General features: G+C 33.5%; 1 protein-coding gene across 1 annotated transcript; it reads right to left on the bottom strand.

Annotated features, from left to right (window-relative positions):
• Positions 1-17,466: 17,466 nt before the first annotated feature.
• On the bottom strand, positions 17,467-20,209 carry LOC149900013 (uncharacterized). Its single transcript, XM_090113387.1, has 4 exons — positions 20,077-20,209; positions 19,113-19,906; positions 18,160-18,753; positions 17,467-17,883 (listed from the first exon to the last, which is right to left on the bottom strand). Exons 1-4 carry the CDS (start codon positions 20,207-20,209, stop codon positions 17,467-17,469), a joined length of 1,938 nt encoding a protein of 645 aa, XP_089969513.1.
• Between the last annotated feature and the right edge of the window lie 423 nt (positions 20,210-20,632).

Genomic DNA, 20,632 nt, shown 5'->3' with positions numbered 1-20,632 from the left:
TCAAGGATTTGTATCAAGACTCTCATTATCTATAATGGTTTTCATCAGAAACTAATACTAAGATCTTATAATTTTCATCAGAATTTGACATGTATAAACAGAACCTTTGTCAATATGACATAACAATTTAGCCAGCGTAGTGGCCTAAACTTTCCTAAACTTTCGAAGCTATGTATTATTAGGGAACAAAATATACGTTGAAGATCTTCAGTTGATAATTGATTTTACTTTTTAATCAATATTCTAAAAACGAAAGTGTGTTTTGTTTGTATTTTTTTCATGTCGCAGCGATACGATGTAGGTATGGAACGATATTTTATTGCCTGTAGACAGTCAGCAGGCTAAAGAGTGATAAGGGTACTTTTTATCCGACTTTCAGTTTCCAAATATTCTATGTTCGTCTATATGTTTGTAGTTGTATATGTAGGCATCAAAGCTTAGGTACAACAGCTTGTATGGCACGGAAGCGTGTGCGGGGGACGCTTTTAATTATGATCAAAAAGAAACAATGTCAATACGTATAACATAGTCAATTTGATAATGATAACAAATAATTTAATGAGGCATCCCTCCTAGGCTAACTATTCGGCTTTTACCCTATGTTAGTCTATATTTTTAACGAAATGAAACAACTCAGTACCACGGCAATTTCCTTTACAAAAAACTATTAACCATTAATATAATATTATATACCTCCTCTATTATAGACCTCAAGTTGGAACTTCCTTAGCAAAACTGATAAGCTTGCATGGTGGATCTGTCAAGCTCGGTTCTTAGTACAATATTACGATGCTTCAATAGAGCTAAATATTCACGTGAGGCACGCGAAACGTTTCATATTACAGAAATATACGGGAGATGCTTTTGGGCGGGAACGTTTGGTATAGATTTTTGTAAAACGCTACGTTTTGCACCTAGTTTGAAATGATGCTTGATATGAACGAACGTACTTACTTTCCACCAAAAATGTTACGTTTTATGCATGTCTTAAGGATAGTTAAAAGTATATTTTGTTATTAGTTAAGTGTCAATTTGATAGAGTTTCAAATATTGGATTTAAACGATTCTAAGTATTTATTATAAGACGATTTGTTTTATCTTGTTGGCGTAAAAGTGATGTTGTCAATATTCGTCTAAAAATCATTGACGAATATCAACATCACTTTTACGTGATCCTTCCTTTCAACATTTTAGACAAATTATTACTGAAGTGGAAATGTAATAATTTATAATAATATTAAGAAATATTTCTCTATCTATCTCTGACTCTATCTTATTATAGAATAGGAAATATGTTAATATATTAAATATGCATTATATTTATATGTATTTCGCATCGTATCTTAACACAACCCCTGCCCGTGTATTCAAAAGCGTGCATGTGAAAGGAATGTGGCAAAGTAAAGTTCAGTTATACGCTTTTGTAGACCTCTCACATTGAGCCTTTGTGGAACACGTAATATTCAGCGTTGATACGGTTTGGGGGAGACCGAGCAATTTGTAACTGATAGTTAATTTATTTTTGTGTAATGTAATAAATATAGTATATATATAATATTATAAGGGTGAAGAGTTTGTTTGTTTGTATGTTTTATAATGGAAACGTATTGGTTGGAATTAAATTATATAGAAAAAATCGATCAGTGAAACAGATGTACATAATGTATCTGCCCCAATCCCCAATTTATTGGGGACATGGGACTTTACTTTAAATTAAATAGATGAGTGTAGAGTAATTTAATAGATTATGACCAAGTAAAGCAATAAAAAAATTAATAAATTTAGTTATTTACATAATATAATTAACTAGCTTTCCGCCTGCGGCTTCGCCCGCGTTTTCAAAAAAAAACCCGCATAGTTCCCGTTCCCGTGGGATTTCCGGGATAAAACCTAGCCTATGTCACTCAGAAATGATGTAGCTTTCCAACAGTGAAAGAATTTTTCAAATCTGCCAAGTAGTTTCGGAGCCTATTCAATTCATACAAACAAACAAACAAACAAAAAATCAAACCTTTCCTCTTTATAATATTTGTAATGTAATGTAATTAATATACATATAGCATACGCATGCACATTATATCTGTGCTGCATTTACGTTGTGATTTTTGTATTGTAACAATTAATACCTTTACATAAATAATTATATAACTATTACCTATTTATTACATAAAATCAGTTTCAAAAATAGACAAGCTTATTTTGCTAATTTCTCATCTTGATCCACAACATAAATCCCTGTAACATGTTTGTTTAGGCCAAGGTCAACGGAAGAGTTTACTGTTTGTGGCGAGAGGCTCGTCTGAGTCAACTATTTTGATGTGCTTTCGTCATAGATTACGCGAATTACGTATCTCGTATTATTATGTAAAGGTTTAATTCATTACCACTCTTGCGTTGCGGATGAACTTTTTTGCTAGCTTTTCAATTTCTTTAAGCGTATAAAAACAGTATTTTTAAAGATTCTCAGCAATAGTTTGAATTTGATACCTATTGAGTTTGAAACTAAAAATCATTCTATCTACGCTTCTTTCTTTTATATTTGAACCAGTGGTGTTGCCTTCTTCTTTAATTAATGGCTCCTCCCAAAAAGTAGGGAGAGGTGTTGCCTGCCGAATTTTTGATAACTACTGAATGTCGTTTTAATATAAAACTAATATCAAAGATGAAAATACTTCTCAACATAATTTTTATCTCTATCTTAATAACACGGGTTTATACTCCGAAAAGTAGAATACATCAAAAAATATCCAAGTGAAGTTAAAAGCGTATTAAAAAGAGCTTTTTTAAAATAAAATTTTTAGCAAATATTCTTTACCACAAAAATAAAATTTATATAAAACGCAAAGCCGCAAAGCGCAAAAGCTAATAGATATTGCGAATTTTGACTTATGGTTTCAATAGGAAAACCGATAAGTGCAATAAGTGCAGTTAAAAATATTTTACTTGGCTATGTGGAATACATATTATTATTTTAAGTTTATTGCGTTTTGCTTTTGACATAAATCCTGTATAATTTGGCAAATATTTTGAAACGGCCTCAAATGCGTGTGTTATTTGTATGATTAGTGCCTAGTGGCTGTATTTTTATTTATTAATACTTTGGTATTAGTTTCCCATATTTTTATATCTTTATAAAGGATTTTAAATAAAAATGCACAATTTTTCAGATACTCAATCCTCTTAGTTTTTTTATTCAAGAATTTATTTTTAACAGTTCATTTCTTTTGACCTCTATTTTTAACTTAATTTAACTCCAATTTATAGAACAGAAAAAATTCACAAAAGTTTGTAAAAATACTAATTTTATTCACACTTTTAAATATTAAAATGAATATTTTTTAGAAGAAAAGCGGTTACAATTTATAAAAGCAAATTAATGTCAAATGTTTAATTCTGACTAATATAACTAATATAATGAAAGTGACAAATAATAAAATTCATTTCGAGTGTAAGAAAGATTCTTAATAAAATTTACAATTTCAATTTAACACTAAAATTATACAGATGTATACATTTAAATATCATAAAACAACTATTTATGAACAAAAAAATCCATGAATAATATTCAAGAAATAATGCTATGTCTATTTAATTCAGATTTTATTAACAAAAGAAAAATAAAATCACATTGATGCACTGTGTACTGAGATTTCATTTCCATTCATAGAAAATGCTTTTTAAAGAGTAATCTGAGCATAATCTCCTTAACACTGAGGTGAAATAAAAAGCATCAACCCTTTATCCGGGCTGTATAAAATATAAAAATATAAAGTTCCTGAGACCCCGTGTAATTGAGGGATTTGTCGGTGGAATGGACCAAGGAAATAGGCACGTAGATGTGGTTTGTAAACTGGATATAGGAAGCCCTTTGGAAAGTGTCATAGGTTTTGACTTCGTACCTCGTACGAAAATTGGCAAAAATTTCATAGTAACTGTCCTTCGCAATGGGCAGCGTTGGGCGAGTAGGATACCTATGGAATACCTAAGGAAATCTAGACATAAACGTAGCATAGGTTCCTACTTATTATAGCTTATTATCGCTTTCTTCATTTCTTAAATTGTTTGCGAGATGAATATATGTCACGGCTAAAGGTAGGTGAGAACATAAACTTAAGATTAGCCGGCTAAACTTAGGTTTATTTTCGACGAGGTGTTAATGTTAGTTTGTTCTATCTTTAGCCGGCTAAACTTAAGTGTAACCGCAGGCCCGTGGCTAAAAATGTCGGGGTGGGTAGATTTGGTTAGCGCCGGGCCGGTGGAGGGCTTGAGGGGCCCGCACAGTGCCAGAAAACACTCGCCCTGTTCCTTACATGTATTATAGTAACTAAATCTACCCACCCCGACTCAGGGCAGAAAGCTGGTGGCTAGGTTAGGTTAGGTTAGAACTCTTAAGACCCGCACGAGCCGAGCGAGCGCAGCGAGCGTGCTGCGGCAGCAGCCGGCGAAGTGCCAGAAAACACTCGCCCTGTTCCTTACATGTATTATAGTAACCAAATCTACCCACCCCGACATTTTTAGCCACGGGCCTGCGGTTACACTTAAGTTTAGCCGGCTAAAGATAGAACAAACTAACATTAACACCTCGTCGAAAATAAACCTAAGTTTAGCCGGCTAATCTTAAGTTTATGTTCTCACCTACCTTTAGCCGTAACATATATAATACTAGCTGCTCCGCGCGGTTTCACTCCCGTGGCTCCACTCCTGTTGGTCGTAGCGTGATGGTCTATAGCCTATAGCCTTCCTCGATAAATGAGCTATCTAACACCGAAAGAATTTTTCAAATCGGACCAGTAGTTCCCGAGATAAGCGCGTTCAAACAAACAAACAAACAAACAAACTCTTCAGCTTTATAATATTAGTATAGATATAAAATACAATACTTTTAATTTAGTGTAATAATATTTAACTAATGAAAGATTCTCATTAAGATATAGATTTTCATAATTACTAATTAAAAAAAAAAACAAGTAGGTACTCTATAATATAGCATTATACACATGCTTTATCTAGTTCCCTAATTCCACATTTTGTACCTTGGACAAGCTTTTAAATTACACACTTTTATCCCTTAATAACTTTACGTTTAATTCAGTGAAAGTTTTTGGGCTTTCGGCTGAGACCTTGCCAGAGGTGGTTCGGTTAACGCATTTTTTGTTACTTTACTGTTTGCGAACTGAATTTTTGTGATGTTTATTATATTAACTAGCTTTTCACCCTCTTTGCCTTAAACATAACAAATTATTAAAAAAAACTTACACTACTACTAAAAAAAAACCCATCAAAATCTGTTAAGTAATTTAAAGACGTTAACATTAACATACAGACTACTAAGTGTATGTAATTGTGGGTAATTAATTATAATACAGATAATATTTTTAAGCAAGGAATTCGATTGTACAAAATACCTACTATGTTTTAAATATAATTAAAGGCCTTTGATCCCTTGAACATTTCAATTGTTACCCTCGCAAAGTAATTATATAGTAGGTATCTTACCATTTCACTATTAATTTGGAAATATTCAACTAAACCTTCCCTTTTTACAATGTTTGATGTAAATGTAAATAGATTGCTTAAATTGGATGAAAATTTGAATATAACGTCTTTGATGTGAAAAGTATGAACATTTTTTGTTAATTGTGAACTTAGTTTATGTAGAGTTTGATCATCATTATTTTTATAAATGTTAATCATTAAAATCTACCTTGTTTCTACTCCCTTTGTAATGTCGTTCATCATGTTTTCTTCGACACATGAAAATAATTTGCAAATTATTTGCACAACTCGATCAATTTGAAAAAATAAACAAAGAACAATTTGAATGTACTTTTAAATAAATAAGACCCTTTTCTTAATGACAACATAATATTTCAATTGTGAAATATCACCAAATTGATACCCTTGACATGCTCAATACACATGACAAGCAACATATTTTTTATAACACCTACGAGAACAAAGCCTACATTTTATTAAAGGCAGGAAATATTTCCTTAATGATTCAAAATATTACCGAGTCATGCTATATTGTTGTTCTTGTTATAAATAATGGTTACAGGTTTTAAAAAAAACACGCTTAAACCGCCTTAAACTTTGAAATTATTGTAATATCACCGATCCTTGATAACTGTACAACGTTTAAATTCAATCCGTTTGTTTAAAGTCAAAATCGAGTTAAAGGAGTCGGTTACATGTCGGTTACAAACATACATTTGAAGCTAATACCCTAAAACATTTATTCATTCAATTACACTTCTCCAGAAGCACGTTTGAATCGACATTACATATTTTAACATTTACCACCGATTCGGAAAGCAGTATCTATGGAGAAGAACCGGCAAGAAACTCCATAGTTGCTCTTTAAAAGCGTGTTAAAAAAAAACAAAATATGATTTATTACAAACTCTCATTAATATCAATGGCTTGTACTTGAAGTGGGTTAATTGCGTCGATGCAATATTGATGACAACCATTGAAAGTTACAGCGTAATTAATTAGTGCATGCTGCCGTGTAAAATTCATAAAATTAGTTAAAAGGTTGACTGTCTCGTTAGTGTGGTTAGCATTTTTCATTATAGAGATGTGCTAGGTTTTATGCTAGGTACAACAAATATATTTTATACACTTCATACATTACTAATTATACCTAGTAAGTATTAATTTTTGAAATTATAAATGTTTGTTTTAAAATCAAGTGATGAAAATTCATACATTAAAATATATTTCCATGATAGTTATGACGTAGTACGCGATATTCTGTCACTTTTTTACTTCGATAGTAGATCTGGAACACAAAAAAAGCTTCCGTTAACCTTGTATTCTTTCTAAGGCTTAGGTATATTTCTGCATTTAATTTTTTTGTTGCTGTAATTAGTTGTTTATTTTAGCTCAATAGTCAATAATAAATACTGTAGTATTTCGAAAGTAGTAGCAAAAGTATTTTATAATAAACTAGCTTCCGCCCACGACTTTGTACGTGCATCTCCGATTTTCCCCATTCCCGCAAGAATTTCGGGAAATCCTTTCTTAGCGGATGCCTTCGTTCTAACATCTACCTGCATGCCAAATTTCAGCCCGATACGTCCAGTGGTTTGGGCTGTGCGTTGATAGATCACTATATCAGTCACCTTAAGAGTTTTATATATGTCACGGCTAAAGGTAGGTGAGAACATAAACTTAAGATTAGCCGGCTAAACTTAGGTTTATTTTCGACGAGGTGTTAATGTTAGTTTGTTCTATCTTTAGCCGGCTAAACTTAAGTGTAACCGCAGGCCCGTGGCTAAAAATGTCGGGGTGGGTAGATTTGGTTAGCGCCGGGCCGGTGGAGGGCTTGAGGGGCCCGCACAGTGCCAGAAAACACTCGCCCTGTTCCTTACATGTATTATAGTAACCAAATCTACCCACCCCGACTCAGGGCAGAAAGCTGGTGGCTAGGTTAGGTTAGGTTAGAACTCTTAAGACCTGCACGAGCCGAGCGAGCGCAGCGAGCGTGCTGCGGCAGCAGCCGGCGAAGTGCCAGAAAACACTCGCCCTGTTCCTTACATGTATTATAGTAACCAAATCTACCCACCCCGACATTTTTAGCCACGGGCCTGCGGTTACACTTAAGTTTAGCCGGCTAAAGATAGAACAAACTAACATTAACACCTCGTCGAAAATAAACCTAAGTTTAGCCGGCTAATCTTAAGTTTATGTTCTCACCTACCTTTAGCCGTAACATATATATAGATTATAAGGAAGTCGAATTCGTAATACAAACGTCTTTTAATAATAAACTACGTAATACAGTAACTATAATTATAGTTCCACAAGACATGGAAAAGCTGCGTGTTCAAGATACAAGTTTCCCACCGCTACGATAGAAGGCAAGCCAATTACGGACTGATAAATTAGCAAACTTCTGCTCGTACCCTGATGTCTTATAGAAGAACTAGCTGTGAAGTGTGCTTCGCGGTTTTACCCGTAGTGCTCCGCTTCTGTTGGTCTTTGCGAGATGATAAATCAATAAATAGGCTATCTAACACCGAAATAATTTTTCAAATCGGACCAATAGTTCCCGAGATTAGCGCGTTCAAACAAACAAACTCCTCAGCTTTATAATATGTATTAGTATAGATTACTTCCAGTGTGCAAACAGGACAGCGCTTTATAGATCGTCTAGTACCATCCCTTTCCCACACTGGAAATAATACTACTAAGACATGGCAAGCTCGCGCTAATTATAAAATAATACAATGAGTACTTTTCATTACAAATTGAATTATTAAGAGATCTTAACGTCAAACTGTAATATAAATTTAACGATAAGCTACCAACTAATTGAATTATACAGGCTTTCTGTTTGTAGTGATTAAATAATCTTATAGATTGCTTTTTCATTTAAGACTTTAGTGTTTTTATGGCTTAGGGTTTTTAATTAATTGAACGTTGTTAGGGTTTTGCTAAGGAAAAACGTTAAGAGGGAAATATAGAGGGTAGAAATAGAAAAGCTGCTTAAAAAATAGAAGTAGTTATAAGTGAAGTCCCATGTCCCCTAGTGGGGTAAGGGGCAGATGCATTATACATCTGTTTCACTGATCGATTTTCTGTAGGGACAAGTAGGTGAACAGCCTTCTGTGTCCTACCAGACCGAGACATTTTTTTTCTTCGTCTCCACCGGGAATCGAACCCAGGACCCCTCGGTGTTACGCTCACGCGTCCACCACTGTACCGAGGAGGCGGTCGAAGAAGTAGGTATACGCTACCACCACAGAATAATAACTAATAGCTATGACTTATAAGAGCTCTATCAAATTCGGTAATTCTTTTTTTATATTGCAATAATTTGAAGAATATTTTAATAAAATAAAAAAAGGAAAGATGTGCGGAAAATTGGATAAGTTAAGAAAACTTTGACGAGTAGTTAAACTCAGTGACGGGGCTACGGTTCGCAATTTATCCGCGACCGTATTGACCAGCCCATATCATAATATAAATCTTAGAATGATTATTATGAATGCTAAATGTAATACGGACATAATTAGCATTGTATGTTTGTTTGTTAGGTACTACTTCACGCTAAACTGCTGGACCGATCTTCATGAAATTTGGCACACACATAGAGGGTAACTTATGTTAACACATCGAATAGTTGATGTCCGGAAAATCCTACAGGAACGTCAACTATGCGGATTTTCCTTTGACTACGTGGTCGAAGCGAATATATAAACGCTTACTACTACAAAAATACATAAATTTTAGTCGATAAAGTGTATTAATTTGATACGGAGTTTATCGGATCTTAAAAATCACTTAATCCAACACACATCGTTACACTCAGAGCAATGACTTCGGGGAAGATTTACTCGGTGTACATTCGCAAATTTACGGCTTATTTAATAGAACCAAGCATGTGTGAAACCATTAATAATGGTGGGTTTTAGTGCTTTGTAAATTGAGAGACAATTCTGGGGTAAGACGTTACAATAACAAGTTAATACGAACGAATTGGTAAACCGATACTACGATGTTTGGTACAATGGTTGACGCAAGAGCCTAGTTCGATTCGTGGAGACGAAAAAAAAGTCCTCGTCTTGGCAGGACACAGAAGGCTGATCACCTACTTGTCCCTAAAGAAATCGATCAGTGAAACACTGATGTATAATGCATCTGCCCCTTACCCCAGTAGGGGACACGGGACTTTTTATACGGATGTTATTATTTATTTTAACTTCATCTGTTGTAGCTTTCATAGAAACAACAGAAAAGTCGTTAAAACAATCAAAAAATGGCCATAACAGTCCTTTATCAAGAATCATAGCGGAAACTTTACGAATTCATAAAATTTCAACAAATGAACAACTTTTAAAGTATGTTTCGTTTATTTAACAGTAGTTTTCGTGTTCTCAATGCTTTTACTTAACGACTGTTTCAAGATTCTTATAGTTTGAGATATACTATCGTTGTATTCACGCAAACGTGTTATTATATATAATTTCTTTAATCGTGCTTTTAACTTAAGTTTGTGTACTTACTTATATTTTATCGTTTAATTTATTCGTATTGAAAATTATAAAAGCAAGTAAAGAGTGTTTAATTTATAAATTATTATCAGTTTTTGTAATATTTTCTCTAGAAAAGGTTAATTCGAATGAAAATTATATTGAACTAGCGGTCCGCCCCGGCTTCGCCCTTGGTACATATTTCGCAATAAAAGGTAGCCTATGTTCTTTCTCAGGGTCTAAAGATTATCTGTGCCAAATTTCATCAAAATCGGTCCAGTAGTTTATGCGTGAAAACCATACATACATACATACAAACCTTTCCTCTTTAGGTATAATATTAGTATAGATAGTATAGACAAGTTAAGGGACTTGCCCTATCTAAATTAGTTTGAATGTTTTGATTACTTACTACTAACTAATCAAGTTACTACAACTTGATTAGTTAGTAGTAAGTTGAACGAAAATGTAGGTATTCAAAAACAAGTTGTTAAGTGATCAAAGTTCTCAAAATTTCTTAAATATCGAAAAGGTTTACGGACACACGTAAATAATTCAAAGCATCACTATGCACTGAATTAAACTACCTATATTATGAAGGTTTTTTAAATTTTAAACCAGATGGTAAGTGATGAAAAGCTCTCAATTCTCTTCAATAAAATTAAAGGTTCTTTGTTGTTTTAAGGACACACTTAAATAACAAAGCATGACCAGGCAAGGGGTAAAAGTACCTATATTATGTAGTTTTTATATTTTAATTTTTAATACTAAAGTTATAGCGTCAGACATAATATTATATCATCTACTAGTTATAGACTATAGCGCTTCAAAAGCTCTTCATATTATCGATTACTTCGAGCTTGTACGTACTTTGATTGACTAAAGTTGGATTTTATACTAGCTACTATATACTAGCTGTGCCCCGCGGTCTCACCCGTGGACGAAGTCGTGGGCAATATAAAGTATTTTTATTGCTCATGTGTTATTTTGATGTGTTATCTATATTACCGAGACGAGTCGTTTTTTCGTTTAAGTAACACAAACATTCTCATCCCTATTCAGTAAGACACTCGCATTAATAATATAATATCATATTTAACTTAATCTTTCATACCTCGCCTATGGTAATTCAATATTATTACACAACGAACAACACAAGACTTTAAACAAATAATGAACTATATCCAACACACATTAGCAATGCTGAGAAGTTGGTAAATAAGAAAAGTTACAAATCGAGAAAGTTGTTAACTTAAATAACAATAAGAAAACTAATATACCTATACGTTTCAAATACCTGTTTAGGAATTAAACAGGTGTTTTCTAGTTAAACTTCGCTAAATAATAGCTTGCAGGTCGTTGAAAACTATCTGGCTCATAAAACTTTAACACAAAGATCGCCGACTTTCTTCCACAAAAACTGTAATGCGTATTTAGAAACTAGCTGTGCCCCGTGGTATTACCCATAGTGCTCCTTGCCTGTTGGTCTTAGCGTGATGATAATAGCTTATAGCCTTCCTCGTCAAATGGGCTATCGAACACCGAAACAATTTTTCAAATCCGAACAAACAAACACACTCTTTAGCTTTATAATAATATAGATATGAGTAAAGATGAATAAGAACATGATATTTTAGTATACAATTAAACACAGTTAAAATAAATAAAACTATTTAAACATGAAAAGAGTCTTTGGCTCTATATTATGTGTAAATTAATAAAATAAAAATTAATCGCAGAATGTGTCACCGTCGAGAACGTCTTGACCAATTCGTCTATTTTTTAAAGGTTTAGACACAAGGAATTTTCTTTTGAAGAGAAAACACGAAAAAAGGGGCAATAGGGTAAAGCTACATCTGCTGAGGCAAAGGGAATAAAAAACTTTTCGAAAGAGGTTGTAAGAATTACATTCTTACATTCTCAACTATGTCGGATTTAGTATGTGAGTAGTTTCCATAAATACATGAAAAATAGTTCAACGATCCGCAAGTTATTAAATATTGTCAAAGTTTCGTTCAACATCTGCCAAGTTTTAAAGAGGCTTAAAGAACGAGCGAACACTTACACTGTTAAGGTTCTTATTAGTAACACGCACGTTATAGTTTGATACGTGTTTTAATAGTAGGGGTTAATTAATGAGAAATGCTCAGTTAAACATGTGTTCTATTAATCAGATAGTAAGGAATAGTTACATTGAAGTTGGCGGTGTTATTTATATATGTATATGAGGAATCAAGAGTATAGTTTTGCTTTAAAACCTTGAGTTGTGTAACTTGTGCGAAATATTAATTTTTATTGCTACCAAATCTTTGTTTTTATTTTAATTTTTAACATACTACTTAAAAAAGATAAGCATGCAAATTAACTCCACAACGTAGAAAAATAATAAGTAACCAACTTTACAAAAGGAGATTCATGAATAATTAATTATTAACATAAAAAAACACACCCACAGATGTATCCTACAGAAAAAATCACAGATTTCTTACAACATTTCTAAATTAAGCGATACCTCAACCCATGTATAGCCTACCTTTTTCATTCCATTCAACATCAAAAGATCGCTTACATATAACACATTTCAATACCCATATTTGAGTGAACTAACCATTCACACCTCTCTAACACTAAAAATAAACAGATTATTCTAACCGTAAAAGCAGTTATTGCGCTTCGTTCCGCAAAATTCGAATTCGTTCCAACAAGAGGTGAATTGTACCTGATATAAATTTTTATTACTACGTTACATTGGCCGGACTAAAAGCCAAGCTTTGTTGTGTGCATCGCACGTTTGGTTGCCTTTTTAAAAGGGAATTTCAACTGTATTTTAGATCAATTATGTACTGATTAGAACGTGATTTCGGAAACGGTTCTTTAGAATCCAGGTTTTTATTTTATTATTTACTCTTATCGGATATAGTGTGTAAGTTAGTTATTTTTAGAAGTATTTAGAAGTGTTATTTACAAAAGTACATAGTTACACAGTTTATAATATATTATGTAGATAAGTTCTATGTCCTTTTGACGTCGGTAATCCATTTGTAGATCTGCAAACAATCTTAAGGGTGCTTTTAAATAATGTGCGAGGATGTGTATGTGTTCATTTAGTTAGAAGTTTGAAGCAATTAGCGATTGAAGCGATACAATCGGTTATTTATAAACACATTCCTCGCTACACAATATCGCACATTATTAGTGGAAATGCACCCTAAAAAGTGAAGTCCCACGTCCCCTAGTGGGGTAAGGGGCAGATGCATTATACATCTGTTTCACTGATCGATTTTCTTTTTTAAGGTACAAGTAGGTGATCAGCCTTCTGTGTCCTACCAGACCAAGACATTTTTTTCTTCGTCTCCACCGGGAATCGAACCCAGGACCCCTGGGTGTTACGCTCACACGTCAACCACTGCACCGAGGAGGTGGTCAAAAAGCACCCTAAGATACTGCAAATGTTCATGGGCTGTGCCGCTTACTAACAGGCGCTCCACAAGCTTCTTCGTCATAAAAAACATGTAAAATCGTTTTAACATAGTTCTTTTATTCTGGTAGTAAAATAGTTAGTTTAAACTATGAATTTCATGTTGATCCTTGTTGCGACATTCTTTTGTTTGAATGAATAAGGCGTCTCACTTGTAAAGTTGCACGTGTAAGTTTAGATAAATAAAAAAAGTTGTTGAAAAATGTGTCAGTGTTTTTATACTGTGTATTTATCTTGCTGTATTGTTAGGGCTATGGAGTACCGTAGAATATGTTTTGTAAATTAATATATTCAACAACCAAGTTATAATTCATTTCATTAATTAAATTGTATATTATAATAGAGATGCTCTTAAATATTTCATTAACTACGGCAGCCAAAGGTCGTTTAATTTAAAAAGTTTAAAGGCATTTAAAATAAAATAATTATATTCAACCGACACTTCAGAGAATACGAATTAAAATAACACTTAAAATATTTCGGAATTTTGATTTAATAAATCTCAGAGACAAGAATATGCTAGAAAACTAGTTGGTACATTTCTCGTCCTCAAATAACAGTGAATACTATCGATAGAACTAAACACACAGATTACTTGAAAGTTCGATGGCACCTCTGAAGTTCTAAGATTCCTCTCCCAATGGTAAGCGACACGTGCCAAGCAGATCGAACATTCTCAAATCTCGAATGTTCTAGAACATTCTATAAATCGAGCCAACGAATTTCACTCCAACTGTTGTGTTTTCGAAAAATTAATACAAACCACAAGCCAATTATAATTAAATCAACGGTACACCTCAGTAAGATACAGGTCCTTGTGAATTAATCAACTCACTATCCAACCGAATAGCGCAATGAGCCAAAGCGCTAATTAATTATATTAAAGCCAATATAATAACAAACATGGATACCGTTTGAAGTCTTAATGTTGATGATTAACAAAATTGAAGTCTATGTACATGTGTTAGAGGTGAAAATTGTTAAACATCAGAGCGAAAGCAGCGCGGTATATTTTTTAAATTCTGTAATAATTTGATAGGTAAATCGATAGATGATATTTTACACATAATATCAGTAGCACACCGAGACGGTCTTTATGGAATTAAAGAAAAAAAAAAGAACCTTATCGTTACGTAACCATACATAATACCAATGTTTTTAATAAGAAGAGACAGTACAGTTTAATAATATAGGTACAATAATTTTTTTACCTTTTATTTATAATCAGTATAACTACAAATAGATTGATAAACCACGAATTAAAATTATTAAACACGAGTAGTAGCCAATTTCTTACTGAATAAAGTATAATAGAAGTAAATATTTTTGTAGCTGACCCAACAGACATCGGTCTGTCTTTGTGCGAACTGAAAGGCGGGAAATTTTTCCGTTTTTTTTTCTTAGAACTAAGTATGTAAGAACCTTATCCTGACATTGTAATATATTTGCGCCTGTGTGTGATTTTACATGATAAAATAGTCGAAATCGGAGCAGTAGAGTAGTTCATGACCAGTGAAAAAAGGGTTAATATTATAATATACTGCAACATTATCTACACTTATATTATAAAGAGCAAAGTTTTGATGGAGTTTGTTTTAAGGTTTGAAAACTGTTGAATCAATTAAAAAAATCATTCGCCATCAGAAAGCTACATTATAATTACTACATGCTATTATTTTTTTATTCAAAAACAACCCGGACAGAGCCAGAACGTACTGCTAGTATAAAATAACACATACTAAATCCACCAGACATAATTCAGTGGTCAATAACTTAACCCAAAGACGCTAAAGAACCAATATATGAATACCAAGCACAATGTTTATCCAACATGTGTCATACGAAACCACAAAGCCGCTTGTGGGCCGCTAAGCCAAGCGCGACCGCTTAAATTAATCGTCACTGACCATGCCTTTGATTAAGTGGTTACGGTAAAAATATAGGTTGAAGTTCGTATACGGATGCTTGCAGTTGTAGGGATATGGGAATTTAACGAATGAAGGCTTTTATTGCAAGAAAAGTAACACATATTATGATAAAATTGAAATGTTTTTGTATGTAGTTTCGTTCTAGGTTTGAACTGTTTTCTGAAAAATGCCATGGAATCAAAACCCATATCATGCATCATTCACATCACTGTTGATCCCTCCTAAAGGCAGATGACGTTGTTTTTACTATATTTTATATTCTAAACGAGCATCGACATTCATCTGTATTGCTTCGATCCCTGCTGAATACGAATAACCCATAAAAGTATTGAGATAGGGCACGCAATCCAATTTATCAATTTTCTTATGAACCTCGCAAAGTGAAAGTTTGGTAATGTTTTTTGTTGTACCCAAATTATGTGTACGTGGTTAGGGGACGTCGAAATGGTTTAAGTTTGTAAACGGTTTTAGATATAGGGTAAATAGATGATTCATTAAAGTAACAAGTATTATGTGATATGCTACTTCCTGAAAGTCATTAACAAGACGTGTTAAAAGGACTTCTAATTTTGCGTGTGTAACTTCATTTTGATGTATATTTATCAATTTTAGTATAGTTACTTAACTAATACTTTCGATGAATAAAAATATAATTATTTTTAATTAAATCTGTCCTTACAGATAGGGAATATAATGCATTTAAAAGGTGTAAATCTCTAGCTTGCTTGCATTTAATTTAAGAAAATATTTTCACTCTTAAAATACCAATACTATTCGTTTCAATCGATGATAATATAATTCAAAATATGTCACGACTAGTATAATATTATTACTACCGACTACTACAACTTGTAGACTTTATCTCTACAATTTTTCATCCTAATGTCAATTCTCGATAAACTACAACCACATATATCAGACCTATTTTTTTTCATATTAGGTAGACATATAATGCGTAGTATCCCTTGTTCGCCATAAAGTGTTACTGATAAGTCGTCAGAAATAAGATTCAGGCTTTGTACAAATCCCTGTAAGATTACATGATAAGTGGCGTGTGTGGAAATATTTTGAGATCATTTTTGTGTGAATTTGGTGAATGTGTGTTTATTAATTTGTATTGTGGTTTGGTTAATTATATGGTTTCTGATATGTATTTTTTTTTGTTTTTAGCGTGGTTTGGTGCCTACTTACTTTCCTTATTTTGATATAAGTACAAAGAAAATTTGACCAATGACAGTGGTTATACTAAAGAAAGAGTCACTTGAATTTAGCTTAAAATATAAATTATAACAAATAATTTTAATAATAAATGAGTATTGAGATAGAATTCAAAATATTTGCCATTTTTTCTTAAATCTCTTTCTCTATAATCCCATTGCGCTGTATAGATTTCAAATATTATCTGAGATGCTTTGAATTTTATCATAAAACGAAGATTTAATTTTTTTAATTTATTTAAATCGCTTTCAACGTTTCACTTACAGCTTGGATTTCCATCTTATTCTCATGTGTCCTTAGGATTATACCCTTCTCATGTTAGGAAGTACGTACAATGAAAAATAAAATTCGCATCACACGATCTCCTCTTAACACAAGACTATGGACTTTCAATATATTAGAATAGAATTAAACATTTAGATAGATAGATAGATAGATAACTCGTTTATTCATAGAACACAAAAAATATAGGTACATAATATAAACACAAAACATAAAATCAATTAACAGAAACAAAAACACACGGTATATTAAAAGAAACGGATACATTTAATGTGCACAGTGTTCTACAAACAGGCCTTGGCTCAGCATGAATGTCGGGATTGAAAAACCCCGACGCTGATATTCTGCCAAAGCCTCTAGAGGGCAGAAAAATAAATAAACTTAAATAAATAAACAATTAATAAATAAAGTTAAAAATATAAGGAAATAAAGGAAAAATAATGGAATAATATTAGAAGGTATATAGGTAATATCAATAAATAGCAATACACAATATCAAAAATAGATAACACGATACTATAGGTTCACGGCAGAAACAGGACTGTGCAAATGAGGAAAATAAATAGATAAATTAGAAAAATTATTGATTAGATTTTTGGATACCTAAAAGGTGGTCCCTATAAACAGTTTTAAATCTTAATTTGCTACAAATGTTGCGCATGGGTGGAGGAATGTCGTTCCAACATTTTGTTGCACAGTACTTGAAACTGCCGCGGAAGGCCATAGTTCTGTGTTTTGGTACAGAGAAAATGTTGGTTCCGAGTCTTACTGGGTTACGACCACCATCTTTTCGCCACATAAGCTTCTCAAATAAGTAAGCTGGGCGTTTGGTCTTCAAGAGGTCGAACAGAAAGCAAGCCATAAATAGTTTTTGTCTACCTTTCATATTTAGAATATTTGCTGAGTTTAGGAAAGGTGTGATGTGAGATCTAGGTGGGACATTAAAACAATATCTAATGCAAGCATTCTGAATTCTCTGAATCAAATGTTGTGATCGCTGAAGAAGGCATGGCCCGTAAGTATTTATACAATAATTTAGTTTGGAAAGCACAATTGATTCACATAAAAGTAATCGAAGGTCAGTAGTTATGAAAGGACGCAGTTTATAAATCACTTTCAAACGATAAAAACAATTACGAACAATGTCCAGCACATGGCTTTCGAAATTAAGATTATTGTCAAAAAGTAGCCCTAAATTTTTAGCCTCATCCACCTCAACGATTGGAATATTGTCTATACATACAGATAAACTCAAATCTTTGATTGATCTCACCTGCCGCTTCGAACCAATTACCATAAATTTGGACTTGTTGGGGTTTAATATCAGTGAGTTCTTAGAAGCCCATGTAGATACGCGATCCAAGTCCTGCGACAACCCATTTAAGCACTCCGAGGCATTAACACGACTTATTGGCGCATATACCTGTAAATCATCCGCGTAAAGGTGATAGTTTGAATATTTAATACACCCAGTTATGTCCGCGGCGTAGATGGTGAAGAGAAGGGGCCCAAGAATCGAACCTTGTGGAACTCCGCGGGTAACTGGGAGTACCGAGGAAAAAGAAGATGTACCATCATTTTTTGTGACGACAACCTTCTGGGCGCGATGATTGAGGTAACTATCGAACCACTGAACCGACGAGTCACTAAAACCATAATAGGAAAGTTTACTAGTAAGGAGGGTTAAATTTAGAGAGTCAAAAGCACGCGAAAAGTCTAGGAGTGTAAGAATAGATGCGCTGCCACTATCCTGGGTAGACAGGATATCATCAACTACCTTCAGCAAAGCGGTACTAGTACTACGAGACTTTCTGAAGCCAGATTGGAGTTCCGGTAATATGTTATTATTTTCACAGTACTCAACCACCTGATTATATACAATTTTTTCCAATAATTTGGAAAGATACGGGAGAATACTAATAGGCCTAAGATCTTTAAGGTCTGTGGGATTATTGGATTTAGGAAGTGGGCGAACAAGAGCCAATTTCCACTGTGATGGGAAAATTGACGTTTCCAGGGATTTATTTATAATAGATGTTATTACTTTTAGTGTAGATGGCAAAGTGAGCAAAATCATGTCTCTGGATCTCTGCCCCTGTGATCTGAGCCCCGCGCATTTGATTTAATAGAAACTATAAGTTTACCTACAATATTTTCATTGATAGTACTAAACCTAAAAGTATTTTGACAAAACTTGTGGCTTTTGAAGTAGTTTAGTGGGCTTACATCTGCATCACCGGTACCAGGTATATTAAGAAAGTGGGTATTAATAGCATTTGGGTCAGCGAGATGATCAGGTAGATCCGTACAGTTATTAAAACTGGGTATAACCTTACTTTTTAAATTTTTCCATAAAACCTTTGGATTCTGAATATGAGCATTAATGTGAGTATCATAAAAAGCCAACTTTTCTTGATACATACATACGTTTACAAAAGTTTTTAGCGATTTATAATACAATTTGTCTTCAGTTGATTTACTATTACGATATTTCAAATGAGCTTCATCGCGAACCGACATCATTAGACGAAGATTAGATGTCAACCACGGAGTTTGCCTCTCTTTAACAGAAATAGTCTTTACAGTAGCGTGTTTATCGAATAATGACAAAACACTAGAATTAAAGGTATTCACCATATCGTCGACGTTTTTTATGCGACAAATATCGTCCCATGGAATAGAAATAAGGTCAGCATTGAAAGCTTCACAATTTATATCTTTTAAGGGTCGGTAACTTAAAAATTTAGTAATAGGTTTGGGTTTTTTTATTTTGAAATCAGCGAAAATCATAGCATGGCCACCAAGTTCCGGTATGTGATGTACAGCAGTGGAGGTAACATTCATATTGGTGCATAGCAAATCAATTAATGATTCACTATGAGATGTGAAATGAGTAGGTTCATTAATGTGGTTTACTAGACCACAACACTGAAGGAATTCAGCAAGTCTATTACATTTATTATCCTTCTCATTTAAAGTATTTATGTTGAAGTCACCAAGTAGGATAATAAAATCATAATCTGAAAAGAAAGAAACTGATTCTGTGAGGGAATCGAAAAACAGATCAACATTTTGCCAGGGCGGTCGATAAGCTGTACCTATTAAGATTTTGTTGCAGTTGATATTGGTTGTAATCCAAAATTGCTCAACTGAGGGATAGGTGGTCGGATGGGAACAAGTACGAACTGACATGTCACGTCTGATGAAAAAACCCACACCACCTCCTCGCGAGCGAGCACCCGGAGGACGTGGTATATGGCGAAACGTATAATTGGGTATGCGTGGAATGCAACCGTCTTGACCAGAATGAAGCCATGTCTCATTTATAGCTAAAATATCAGGCTTATGTTTTTCGAATGCAACTTGAAATTCATCTTGTTTTGAGCAGATAGACCCAGCGTTAAAGAGACCAATTTTTAGAAATGAAGTTTTTCAATTTACTGACAAATTGAAGTAAAAGTTATTCAAAATTACAAGTCATGCCCATAAAAATAACTTATTTGCAGACGGAAATACATGTAAAGACCGTGACATACACGTTACATACATATTGTAATCCATACTAATATTATAAATGCGAAAGTAACTCTGTCTGTCTGTCTGTTACTCAATCACGCCTTCACTACTTAACAAATTTGCATGAAACTTGGTATAGAGATATTTTGATACCCGAGAAAGGACATAGGCTATTTTTTATCCCTGGAAATAGGATAGGTTTTATCCCGGAAATCCCACGGGAACGGGAA

The sequence above is a fragment of the Colias eurytheme genome, chromosome 19, assembly GCF_061535395.1.
Source record: "Colias eurytheme isolate Ceu_HAF_F1 chromosome 19, ilColEury1 Martin Lab GWU primary, whole genome shotgun sequence".
Lineage (NCBI taxonomy): Eukaryota > Metazoa > Arthropoda > Insecta > Lepidoptera > Pieridae > Colias > Colias eurytheme.
This window is presented reverse-complemented; position numbering and strand designations above follow the sequence as displayed.

What these genes read in the sequence shown, in the direction of transcription:
- LOC149900013 (XM_090113387.1), bottom strand. Translation starts at nt 20,209, where the DNA reads ATGAGACATGGCTTCATTCTGGTCAAGACGGTTGCATTCCACGCATAC. An exon ending in CTGGTACCGGTGATGCAGAT is followed by an intron (nt 18,754 to 19,112) that starts GTAAGCCCACTA and finishes GTATATAATCAG; the next exon opens with GTGGTTGAGTACTGTGAAAA. An exon ending in TAATTGGTTCGAAGCGGCAG is followed by an intron (nt 17,884 to 18,159) that starts GTGAGATCAATC and finishes TGCCTTCTTCAG; the next exon opens with CGATCACAACATTTGATTCA.